The 13,037-nt window shown below is 46.8% G+C and overlaps 1 protein-coding gene across 1 annotated transcript in view; it reads left to right on the forward strand.

Annotated features, from left to right (window-relative positions):
- ACOT11 (acyl-CoA thioesterase 11) overlaps window positions 1-13,037 on the forward strand; it is a 32,139-nt gene that overhangs the window by 17,149 nt on the left and 1,953 nt on the right. Inside the window, exons 7-14 of the mRNA XM_019530634.1 lie at window positions 1,491-1,610; window positions 3,101-3,245; window positions 6,224-6,279; window positions 8,055-8,121; window positions 8,587-8,670; window positions 9,405-9,538; window positions 11,655-11,786; window positions 12,391-12,517. Of these exons, the coding sequence (XP_019386179.1) occupies window positions 1,491-1,610; window positions 3,101-3,245; window positions 6,224-6,279; window positions 8,055-8,121; window positions 8,587-8,670; window positions 9,405-9,538; window positions 11,655-11,786; window positions 12,391-12,517 (865 nt within the window). The remainder of the gene's footprint in view (window positions 1-1,490; window positions 1,611-3,100; window positions 3,246-6,223; window positions 6,280-8,054; window positions 8,122-8,586; window positions 8,671-9,404; window positions 9,539-11,654; window positions 11,787-12,390; window positions 12,518-13,037) is intronic.

Raw genomic sequence — 13,037 nt, forward strand, 5'->3', positions numbered from 1 at the left:
CGGACTCAATGATCTGCTCAGGTCCCTTCCGACCCTAGAAACTGTGAAACTATATCCAGGAGGGATGGGAACACCCGGCTGCCCCAGATTGAGTTAGTTGGCTGTTGTTATACTTCCTTCTGTCAACGTATGGGAAGCATAATCCACATGGGTTGGCTGTAGCAGTATGTCTCCCATAAGGGACTCTTGCCATGTGCATTGAAAAGCACTTGTGTTGTGGTGCTGAGCAGCGTTTCTGTACTCTGCCCCAATAAGCGACCTTGTGCTGTCTCTTGATCAGGGGCAGATTTTTAGTGGGTGCTGTTGTGATCTTAGAAACATTTCTTTCTAAACCTTGGAGGAGGTCAGAGACTAACACCATTTGTCTTGGACCAGTCAGCATGTGTTTAGTACATGGCACCACAGAGGCAGCAGTTATGGCTTGTGGATGGTCCCCTGTGTACTATTCCTTGGGAAGGGAAGTAGTGAGGGAGTTAAGTGCTTTATCCCAGTTTTCTCTGTCTATCCTTGCACATGGGTTTTGAACTTCAGATGCTAACTCTGAATATTCTAGCTAGCATTCGCTGAAAACCAAGTAGTTGCTATTCCAAATTGATGGGGGAGCATGAGCTGTGGTCCCGGAACAGCTATACTTGAAGGGTTTGAGTTCAGATTTTAAACATACTTTTCTGCATCTACTTAATTATAAAATGTATTTAATGTATCCAAAGTTCCAGGCACATTGTGATGGACTAGACAGTGCGATGATACCATCAGCCAGACAGTTACGTTCTCACTTCCGTGCCAAAATAAATGTGGGCCCAAGTCCACGTCTTCACTTGGGCTCCAACCAAGTGCTAATGCTGCAGTGCGGTACCCAGAGGAAGCTATGCTGTAAAGCTGTGTTGTGGGCAATATGTTTTAAACCAAGCTCCTTTCCTTCCCTGACTCTGATGAAGGGAGGATTAAGGCTTGTATGGCCTTTGAGAGGAATAGGATGGTTTGAGTGTGCCCTTCTCCCCTTGTCAGAGAATGGCTTGGAAAGACCTGTCTTGATGACCTACTGGGAGAACTGTGCCAGGTTTCCATCCTGGTTGCACTCACCCTAGACTGGATGATAAAATGATGCTTTTCCATTGCATGAAATGATGATTAGCCATGATGTTGGATGGGAGGGACAAGAGATTTAAGGCTTAACCAAGAGGGATGCTTAGACGGATGAAAACGGAGGGGTAGATGGACCTCAGCCGCAGCCTTTCTGAGCAGATAGGAGCAGAAAATTGGTTGAAATATCTAAGGCTTGCTGGGTACGGTGTAATGGGAAAAGCTGGCCCAGCGTTAAAACATATTTTGGTTCTGAGCTCTTGTCCTTCGGCGGAGACCACTCGACTGCATTTGCTGTTTCATCCACTACAGGCCGGCAGGCCACAGCTATCTGTACGGTGTCATTAGGTCAATGTTTTTCCCCTTTTTGATACCTTTTGTAATCTGATCTTGTTCCCATCCTACAGCCGGCTGTGCCATGCTCACCCAACTCTGAAGGCCATAGAAATGTTCCATTTCAGGGGACCGTCTCAAGTCGGGGACCGCCTCCTGCTAAAAGCTATTGTTAATAATGTATTCAAAAACAGGTATGAACCTAGCTGGCTCTGATGTGGGCTTGGAATAGATTGTGGGGGGGAAAAGTCAGAAGTTGGCTTTCTTTGTATTTGAAGATTAAACTGCTGGCTGATTGATTTTGCATGAGGGAAAAATGACTGAAAAGGGAGGTGGTGTTGATGTCATGTGCCCGTTCTGCTCAGTTTTGGTGCCTGAGCCTACGTAAGGAGACTAGGTCTGAATAAAGAGACATGATGTTCCCCACTAAATTATTGAACAAATTACTGACTCAGAAATCGGCTTGATACAGGACTTAAGGCCAGCTTCCAAGACTGAATTTGAATCAGCCTGGTTTAAAATCTAAAAACCTTTAAATGGGTTCAGGGCAGACCAAACAGGATAAACCTGTGGAAACAGGAGGTCGAAAGACCTATTTGAACCATCTTGTGTGTCATGACCAGTGACTGTGCATCTTCGTTTTAGTTCTGATATGGGTCTCATTTAAACATCAGAGGGAGGAAAAGTAGATTTCACTGGGAGTGTTTTAAACCAGACGTTATAGGGTCTCTAGCTCCTCTTGGAAACCATGCGTGTATCCAGTCCTACTTTTCTATGATTCTCTGAACTCCTTTTAAAATCCCTGGGAGTCTGTGATGAAATTTGCTGGTATCTAATCTTTGTGAGCAGAAAAGGTCCCACATGCCGAAAAGCAACAGCAAAAACCAAGGGGAGAAAAATTCATAAATTCATAAATTCCACTGTTTGTTTTTAACCAAAGTGTCAAATTTTCATGAAAATTTCATCAAGTTTCAACAAATTGAGCTCCCCCTGCTCAACTTTTCTTTCTGTTCACATCTCTTTGACCAAGCAGCTCTAATCCCAGGAGGCCTTTCTCAGGCTCCTGGGCAGATAGTGGTAAATAAGTAATGTATGGAAGGCCGGATTTCTTTAGCTAAGTCAGGGGTGTTGGTCTAAGGACATGGGCAGACGAGGTTCTTTGGGTAAATCTGATATAGTCAGTGGTTCTCAAATGTTTCTTAGACTTGAGGCACCCCTCGTTAGACTTGAGACTCCCTTGGAAAATCCCAGCTCTTAGTTTCACTCATTTTTTGACTACAGAAAAGTAATAGAGTGATTCTTCTATGCCAGAGAACTTGGAAAGGCCGCAGCAATTCAGAATATTTTTAATGCTTTAGATTCCTATTTGAAACCTCTGGCAGACGGGGTCCGTTGAGTAAACCCAATATCTTTTCTTAGACCAACTAAAATAGTTGGGGAAAATTCTTCTTTGCAAGCTTTTGGGTACAAACACCCTTCTTCAGGCTGAGGAAACCGCTGAGTTTTTATCCTGCACCCCTAACAGTGCTAACATTGTGTAGCACCCCACAGCACCCTTGAAAGGATCTCCAGGCACCCCAGGGTGCTACGACACTCTGGTTGAGAATCGCAGACCTAAGCAGTAGTGTTTCTTTGCAGCAGACACAGCATTTTATACGCTTCTGTTCTTGTTTTATATTCCCAGCATGGAGGTTGGGGTATGCGTAGAAGCCTACGGACAAGAAATGAAAGTGAGTCGAAGACATATCAACAGTGCCTTCATGACCTTTGTTGTCCTAGATGAAGAGGGCCAGCCCCGTACCCTTCCAGTGGTTGTGCCAGAACCTGGGGTAAGACTGGAAAACATAGCTGAGGCAGCCCAGAAAATGGCCTGGCTGCATCTGAGTCCCTTGTGTGGTGGTGCTCCTGAGGAGCAGAGTGCAGCTGAGCCTTGTTTTGTCCCAAGCTTTGAAAGGCTCTGATTTTATTGCCTTATCTGATTTTGTGCAAGACAAGTGCAGTTTATGATGATGGAAATCAAAGTGTTCAATAGCGAGGGAATTAAATGGATTGCTCTGTATAAATAATAATAGTAATAATAGTAATAATAATAAAATAAACCAGAGATTGAAATGTATTAGCCATGCAGGACTTAATAGAATATTGCTTACTCTTTTGATCTCATCTTTCTTGCCATTTACTGGAAAGAATGAAAATCTATTAGGCTGTTTAGTTTTCAGAGCCTCTTAAACCATATTTTACTTGCATGCCATTATGAAGGACATGTCATATAAACAGGTTTAGAACAAGCAGGTGTATATCTCAGGGTAAATCCCCAAAGAAGAGAGCAGCAAAGATATCTTCTGCTAATTTAATCTGGGGCCACATAGGTTTCAGTCATCAGGTATGCTGTGTTCATTAGCTGTATAAATATCATTGTGACCAGGGAGTACAGCAGGACTCAAGACCTTCCACTTTTGATGCTTTGCCTTGTTTAATTTTGATGGGTGGAACCAGAAGCTTATTACAATATAGGTGGCACGTGGCAGACTTTTATTTTTGACTGGGTAAGAAGCCTTGGGTTCGGGCACAGCAAATACTTGCACACCTCAGGACAGGTGCGCAAAGGTCATTGGGTGTCTAAAGGTGCCCACCTCTGCCCAACCAGCCTTGTAAAAGTCCTGAGCTCCCATTGAAATCTGCTGGGCTTAAGAACCTAGGAGCCCACTATACAACTGCAACTGCACCTCGAGTTTGGCCCCCTTGCACCTGACTCTGCTCTCATCAAAGTCGATGGGAGCTTCACTGTTGGCTTCAGGGCACAGAGTCATAGTCATGGGGTCCTATGGCTCAAGGGGATAGGGGGACCTCAGGGGTCTTCTTTATTCCTAAACCATCCCAGACAAATACTAATCCAACCTCTTCTTGAAAACCTCCAATAAAGGAGACTCCACAACCTCCCTAGGCTGCTTGTTGCATTGTTCAATGGCCCTTTAATCTAAATCTGCCTTGTTGCCATTTAAACCCGTTGCCTTGTATCCTGACCTCTGCAGCAAAGGAAGAACAGTTGTTCACCCTCCCCTTTATGGCAGCCTTTCAAATATTTGGAAGCTGCTGTCATGTCACCACCTTAATCTCCTCTTCTTCAGTCAAGCCCTTATCTCTTCAATGGAGCTATTCATGTGTTTGGTGAGTGCAGGATTCTGGCCTTGGCTAGCTAACTCCATGTGTAGTCAAGTATGCAAAAGAGCATTCAGCTGTTAGCAAAGTACCAGAAACCATTTATTTACCAGCCCTCCAAGGCCTGTGTGACCCTAGAGAGAAATGCTTTAAATTAAGTCATCAGTCCTTTGTAACCAGAAGCCCAAAGCAACACAGCACACGCTTGTATACTTCTCTCTAATAAGTGCTTAATATTCTCTCCTTTGTTTTGGAACCGGCGAACTCCCTACTCCTCTGCATTCGGTTTCTGGCAGGGTTCAAAGCTACATGGTTCTACTTTGTGCCATCTATCAACTGCATTCATGTCACCAAGGAACTGGCTTTCTTAATTGGCACTCTCTCACCCCCTGGCGGCTGGCTGGCTGGCAGGTCCTAAATGCTGTTGCAGCAATCGGCTCTAGATTGACGTGACTTCCATGCCTCTACCGCTGCTAGGGACAAGTTCACTAAAAGATGCTAATGACTAAGTAGTGGCGGTTGAATGGTGTAACCTGCTTCCAGTCCCTTTTGGGCCACAGATGAATATTATGATGCCTATTGTCTAGTTTACTAAAGAAAATTTGAATGCAGGACAATTAACTCTTAATTTATAACGTGTTTGGAAAACTCATTACATCTGTTTTAAAGCGTTCTGTTAGGGCTCTAATTTCAGGAGGTTGACTGACTTTTTCAGTTGAAAAAATGGCGATGAATTCACTGGGATAATCGGAATTTTAATGCAAATGACAGCAGAACTGGAAACAGTCCCTGTAAATCAGCTGTATCTGCAGATCTGGAAAATCGGCAGAAATTAATACTCATTGTTTACAGTGACTGGCAAGCAGAGGCAGGGCCTAGCAGAGTCTGGCAAGGGGGCATGGAAGTCATGCAACATGGGGCTGTGGCCAGCATCCTTTATACTCGTATAGCTGTGCAGGGCTATTGGCCCTGCTCTGACCGTGAACCGTAGCATGCTGCTTCATCCCAGCCATGATGGACACAATTGGGCAGCTTTTTTTTCATAACACAAATGTGTTGGTACCATCTGTGCTCCTGCGGTGTTGCTTAGCTGGGAAAACCTTGAACCTATCCTATTCTGCCTTAACTGGGGATATAAACTTCAGATGTATAATGTAAGTGCCATGATATATGGAAGGCAAAGCACTCTGGGATGGGCTGCTGGAGATTTGGGTGAAAGGACACAGCAGGCAGTTTGCATCTCTATTGCAAAAACAAATCCTTTTAAGAACACTGTTTCATGAACTGGTTCGAGGAGGGCAAGCCTTTTCCAAGCTGTCGGCAGAGCCAAGATGCTGTTTGTTGTTCCAGTTGCCTGCCATGCTTTACACTTCCATTGTGCGAGGGCAAAAGATTTCAGAGCTAATCTTAAGCAAACTTAAGTTGTAAGATGAATAAGGGCACATTTCCATTCCTGCACCGTGCATGTCTCCTGCCATTGCTGTTCCATAGATAGTGGAGATCATGGGGCTATTAATTCATACTTTTCTTGGAAATTTGTTTCTTATTGAACACTGTTGGTTATTCCAACCCTCCCACTCCCCCCACCACACACACACGCACACACACACACACGGCTTAACCTAATAAACCTGTTTTTGTTTAACAGGATGGAGAAAGACGGTACAGAGAAGCTAGTGCTAGGAAGAAAATTAGACTGGACAGGTGAGTGGAAAAGAGCAACCTCGAATTAAAAATAGCCCCACACACTGGGCAATATGGTGATCTATAGAGAACATTATGGTTCAGCCCAAGTTCTGCTCTGAATGAATGTATGTAGACAACTCCATAAGAGCTGAAATTCAAGGTTTTATATATTGGGGAAAGGGAGGAAGGAGGGCTGCACAATGTGGTTCTAATATACTAAAAAAAAAAAGAAAAAAAAGTCAGGGGTCAATCTTGAGCTAGTAGCCTGTCAAACTAGTGTACTTTAGGGACAGTGGTCCAGTGCCACACCTAGGAGTGATACAACTAGCATCACCCCGGCCACGTTTGACTCCCTAACCAGAATGACCAAGTGATCCACCTACAGCTAGGTCAACGAGGGATAAGTCCAGAGCAAGGCTGACACTCTCGCCCCTAAATCTGTAGCTAGATGCTCTCACGAAGGACCCTTTAATGATAACAGACATGTAACACCTCTTGCACGTCGATCTGGAACATTGGGGTGTGACATTGGGAAGGCTTCACTGTCCAGCCTCCTCCATGAGGTGGGTATGAGAAAATAGATCAGCATTCAGGAAACTTCCTAAATGCCACAAGGCAGGCTGCCTTCCTTGGCCAGCTTATTGTCTGAAGCAGGGGCTCTTGGAAAGGGACCTGTGGGAAGCTCTAATTTGGACGTGGCCCTGTGATGATTTATTTTGCAAATAGAGTCTCTGTTTGCTTGGCTTTGGCTTCTGTCTTTGGGTCACATCAGAAACCTCTGCAGCCTCCTGTTAGGTCACTGGGAACAATCAGAGCATTCATATCTGTGTTACCCAGTCGTCTCTAATGTATTAGAGTATCTAGACTGGGACCAGGGTGAGGATGCGAGGCTAGGCTTCCCAAGACAATGATGCTGCATTAAAGCCATCTTGAGAAGGAACAGTGTGAACATTCAGCCTTTGCTAGGAAAGGGAGAGCAACATCCAGCGTACAAGGGAGTGCTCACTGCAGCACCCCGAGTACATGGTCCAGAGTACAAGGGTGTGATGTACACACTGCATCAGATATAAAGTTGAATACATGGTAATGTCTAGATATCATGGTAAGTAATGCACCATCTCTTTAAGTAAGTAATGCAGAATAGTAATGGAAATGAGGAGTATGTTGAAGCACTGCTCATCTTGGAGATGCTTGATAGGCATTCACTTTTACCTCCCTCCTGTGAGCCGAGGAGGCTCATTTATTTATTATCCTCACTCATCATCTTGAGGAAGCTGAGGCAAAGAAAAGGGGCTTGCCCAGGAGCCTGGCCAGTCTGCATCCAGGTTAGAACTACTGCCTGTGACTTTCTTGGAGCAAAAAACAAAACAGTGAGATCTAGTAGGTAAAAGATGGTAGAAATAAATGTGTGGAGCCAGTGGGTCCATGTTGGGATGCTGCGGTGCTTACTCTTACTAACCTCGCCAAGGCTTGGCACTTGTTCCTGACTCTGTCATGCAACTTGGGCCAGTCGTTGTCCTTCTGTGCCTTCATTTCCCCATCAGTTAAACAGGTGATTGTGGTACTTTCCTCCCCTTTTAAAGCTCTTCTAGAATTAAGGTTGGAAAGTGTTGCTGCAGTTTGTGCCAAGAAGTCTTTAAGGCAACATCTTTGGGCTGTTGTTCCTGAACAGGCCTTGTAGTCAAAACTTGACAGCCGCTCTTTCTTTCTCCAGTCTCTAGCTAAGAGAAGAACATTTCCTTGCTGGAGGTCGGAGCGGCAGTAACCGATACTGTTCTCTTTGGTTTCCATAGGAAATACGTCATTTCCTGTAAACAGACCGAAGTCCCGCTGTCTGTGCCCTGGGACCAAAGCAACAAGGTAACATAAATGTTTGTGGTTGTTGGCTCTGTCCTCCCCAGTAAGCCCCATGCAGTACAGTAAGGCCTGGGGGCTACCTGGAACTTATGTCAAGGCTTAGGTTTGGGAAACTTGGGAAGGTGCAGTGGGCACTAACCAGCACCTAAAGATCCTTTCCAGCCAGTTTTAAAGGACCCTGTAACAGTGACGGGACTGAATAAGAAGTGTTATCAATGATAAACCACTGTCTGTAGAAACTGGGCAGACAGAAACATGCAACTTTTATTGGTCAATGCAACGGGCATTGTAACGATCGCCGTGAAGAGTTTAATTGGAAAGCTGAATTCCTTTTTAACCTCTGACTTCCCTTTTAACTAACTCAGCGTTCAAGTAGCTGTAAGTCATACTGTTGTGTGGGCTGGGTTTGGTTGTAGGAAAAGCAGTTCAAAGTGGCTCCTATTGTGTTTACTTGTGTTCTTCATGTAGGTGTATCTGAGCTACAACAACGTGTCTGCACTGAAGACTCTTGTAGCGAAAACGAACTGGGTACTCGCCACAGAGATAGACAAGGTATTGAAGCCAGCTTTGCCCCCTGCCCACAGGTCAGGGACTTTCTGCTGTTGTATGGAGAACGCCCCTTCCTTCTCTGCCCCGGGAGCTGGTTCAGTCATTCCTTCTTCCATCCCAGTACTCCAAACCTCATGTATCCAAACATGCTTGACTGAGTGGGATTGTGCATAAAAAACTCATGTTCATGGAACATGTGGTTAAGTACTAGCAAGTGCAAATGCGTTTGAACTTGCACCACATCCACACATTCCTATGTGTGACAGCAGTGCAAATGTAAAGCATGTAGCTTTCAGAGATGCCCCTGGAAAGGTATCCAAAGGTACCTGCTGTCGTTCCTGAAGTAAAGCCAGCTCCTCCTTAGCTGCTAGTAAAATCTAACTGATCCGACTCTGCTGCTCTGAACACCTAGACCACGGACGTCATCCTGGAGACTTCTCGCAGACTCCTGCTTGTGTTTTACTCCCATGACTCGATGTCACTAGTGCCAGCTCAATTAAAAGGCAGGTTTTGTGCACGGTCAGCCAGGAGGTCCCTTCCAGCTCTATTTTTCTATGATGTCCCATGATAATTAGCTGGAACTTCATGCTGATGTAATTAAAGCTCTGTGTGTGGGCAGGGGAAAGAGGGGAGGGAAAAGGGAGAGAGATCAAAACCGTTTGGCAATGCTGCGCTAAGGTGAAAATGATTAGTCGAACAGGATGCGCCTCTCATCTGGTGTCTGTGCATTCTCCAAGGTTAAGATGTACATGCTGGAGGAAGACAAATTCCTCTCCTTCCGGATAGAGATGACCGTGCCCATGGCTGCCTGGCAGGCCTTCTGGCTTCTCTCCGACTTGAGGCAGAGGTGTGAATGGGATGGTCACTATGCGTAAGTACTTTGAAGCCGGCTAGAAGATTGTGGCCCGTGGACTCTGTTTATTTGGGGACGGGGACAGGAGGAGGAGTCTGACTGGATGGGACTCCCCAGCTTCCTTCCTTTTGGTGTCCCTGCCTCAAAGTGGCTCTTCCAGCTGAGCAGGACTTGTCACTCCAGCCAGGCAGGATGCACGTCCCTTTTGTCCGCAACCCGCTCCCAAACCCGGATCCCGTAGCTTGGCTGCATGCACCCAGACACCAGAGCTGTTGGCGACAGTGCTCCTCTGTGGCCTCGTGGAGCAGAAGCCGGGACTCAACTCATGTTTCTGTTAGATGAGCTCGAGGAGAATCTCCTTTAGCTGCTGGCTTCTGCCTCCTCTAGACCAGCGACTTGTGCAAGCCAGTTGAGGGCCCTGCTTGCCTGCTGGTGGCACTTCTGCTGGCTCGGGACCTTTATTTGAGAACCCAACCTAGCAGTGGGCTGTAGGCCTGCAGGGGTGGGTCTTCAAATAGTACATGTTGCGTTCCCACGTGGGGCGATTATGATCATAGCTATTCCTGTCACAAGCTCCAGAATAGAAGGCTATGCTCCATCTCCCAGCAGCGGCTGTGCCCACTGGGTCATGCTGCAGCTGTCCACGTGCATGACTGGAATCAGATCTTAGCTGCTCCTGGCCTTGGAGGTTAGTTAGGATTTATTTTACTGAGAAGAGGAATGGGGTCAAGGGCACCCACGTGCAGGCAGCTTGTCTTTATTTGGAGGTGCAATGGTGGGTTTGGTTTTTTACCTTTTACCTGAACAGAAACTAGACAGGAGAAGGGCACAGTTTTAAGCACTCTTTGAAGCATGGCGCTCGCTCTCTCAGGACCACCCTCTAGTTCACCGTCAGTGAATGCAGGACGTAACTCATCAAAGGAGCAGCCAGCAAAGTTGTTCTTCATCTTACGTTGCCTTGGGGCCATAACTCGCCTTCTGCTGGGTGTATGGTCACGTCCGCCCTGCTCTGGACAAGCTGCCGCTGAAACCAGAAGCAGTGTCGCTGCATCTGCCCAGCGCTTCCAGTGAGCTAATTAGCACTGTGAGGGATGCTGCCATGTAGCCAGTTCCCATGCTAATGAGCTTGTGTTGGCACCACAAGGACATAGATAGCTATGCTGCTTCTTATTTGGGAGGAAGCATGGCCAGAGCAGTGCGGTGTGTCTGAGGGTGCAGTAAGATAACCAATGAAGTAACTGGGCTTTTTTCAGCCAGTTTTACAGCTGGTTTCCTGACCTATAAGGTGCTTCAAAATGACTCCCTCTCAGGTCTCACTGGGAACCTATGAACTCCTTGGCTCTAATCTTAGCTACCGAACCACACTTCTTCCTTGCATCTTTCATTAAAACCTAAGTATCCCACTGAAAATGTGAACTTGATCTGACCCCATCCTCCAAATACGACAGGTGTTAAACCACACCAGACCGGAAGAGGCACTGCACAAGAATGGTGTGGAGCCTACTCCATAATACTATTGTAATGCATAAAGTCAAAAGCTTTTACCCAGAATCTGGTCCAGAGCCCAGGGATTTTAGTTCATACTCTTTGCTTGCCTCTTATGGGGCAAAATCCTCACCAAAGTCAACACACACTCAGCTTAATGAAGGGCTTCAGGATTTGACCAGAAGGAATTATGTGGGATGCTTAATATCTTTGTTAGGGAAATGATACTCTGCGCCATTCTCATAGCACATTGCAAAGGTCACTAAAGACACAGTGGGAATCGGGCGCTTGTGGGCCCCTTTGCATCTGCAGGCACTTAAATGGGTTTAAAAATACTGCCCCATAGTCCTTGGGAGAGCTGACCTATTTATTTAAATCAGCCATGGTGGTTGCACTTCAGTGAAGAAAGCTTTTCTCCAGACCTCCCTGACCATCAAGAGCTTGGCTAGGTGTATTTTTATTTTGCGGGGTCTTCTCTGGCTTTGAACTAGCTCCAGTCTGAGACTGCCATGTGCCGCTGTATGATGAAACGGAGCCATGAGTAATGTCAGAGCTCCTGGGGGAAGGTCCCCCCACAATTGTGGGAAAATAAAATGACCTTTATGACTTCAGACAGTCCTTTCTAGAACACCCTTGTGGTCCTTTTCAGGAGTGCTGACCTGGTCCAGCAGGTTGACAACGATGACGTGATCTACCATGTGCTCACTCAAACCAACAGCCTAGAAAACAAACCTCAAGACTTCATCATCTTGGCCTCGCGAAGACAGCCTTGTGACAAGGGGTAAGTGACTGGGCCCTGCTTCCTAAGATCGCACCTCAGACGTACCGGTGGTGCCTGCTTTATGAACTGGTCCCTGCCCATCAGTCCTCACGTACCAGCTGTCGGTGCACATAACGGGGATGACCGTGCTGGTGCTCCTTCTACCAGCATTATTATTTAGTATTCAGTGTTGAGGGTTCATGCAAAGTGGGCACCTGATTTTTAGCTGGAGCGGGTTGAGATTGTTACAGCTGAGATCTCGTAACTGGACAAAGGTGATCCGCAGAAATCCAAACGATCCCCAGAAACACACAGGCTGCTTCTGACAAGGATCCAAGCTTCTGCTCAACACAAGAGCAAGGGCCTGGTCGCTCCCCACCCTGGTATCTGCACAAAACACAGGGGACTGATGTCCGAGGCCCTGATCTGCTAGATTCAGGCTGTGCTTGGGGAGACTCCTAACCATGGGACTGGACAATCTCTGTGCACCCTTCCATATTGGCCAAGTGATCCTGGCCTGAACAATGGGCCTGGTTAATTTGAAAGCCGATATAAAACCCCGTGTTTTTCTCACCTTTCCAATGCACTTGTAACCAGTTTGTAATTGGGTTTCCTTCCTTTCCAGTGACCCATATGTTGTCGCGTTCCGGTCAGTCACGCTGCCCACCCACCCGGCAAACCCCAGGTATACCCGAGGGGAGACGCTGTGCTCAGGCTTTTGCATTTGGCAAGAGACAGAGGAGCTGGCCAAGGTGAGACTTTGAGCCCTTTGATTACTCTCTGATCCCAGATAACGATAACGAGTGCAGTGAACTTTGCCTGAGTGCTAGACCCAGGAGCCTCCCACATGCTGGCCTTCGGTTTTAGTACAAGTGCTTGATTCAGCTTCCCACCGTGCTTCATAAGAGGGAAAAACAAGGAGGGACTGGAGCTCGGGCATTTCACCCCCTTGCTTTGCGGTGAAGGTGCTGGAAGCGGGGGAAATCTCTCGAATCCTTCCATTTCTCCCCTTCCCTTGTTTAAAAAGCAGAACCTGCTCGAGTTGCAATGATCCTCCCGTGGCAAATAGCAAATAGCAAAGTTCCCAGAGAACCCGGGCTCCCTGTCAGGCAGTCTGCAGCCTGCAACTGCAGCTGCACAGCTCCTGCCTCGTGCCAGACGCATCTGGCAGGTCCGTGCCCAGGCCGAGGCCCTTGGCAGCCCCCTGCAGCTCATGAGTGAAACTGACGTCCTTGTCGATTTCACAGCTAGGCTGGCTGGGAAATTTGCCTT

The sequence above is a fragment of the Crocodylus porosus genome, unplaced genomic scaffold, assembly GCF_001723895.1.
Source record: "Crocodylus porosus isolate Cpor-Errol unplaced genomic scaffold, CroPor_comp1, whole genome shotgun sequence".
NCBI classification, from domain to species: Eukaryota; Metazoa; Chordata; order Crocodylia; family Crocodylidae; genus Crocodylus; species Crocodylus porosus.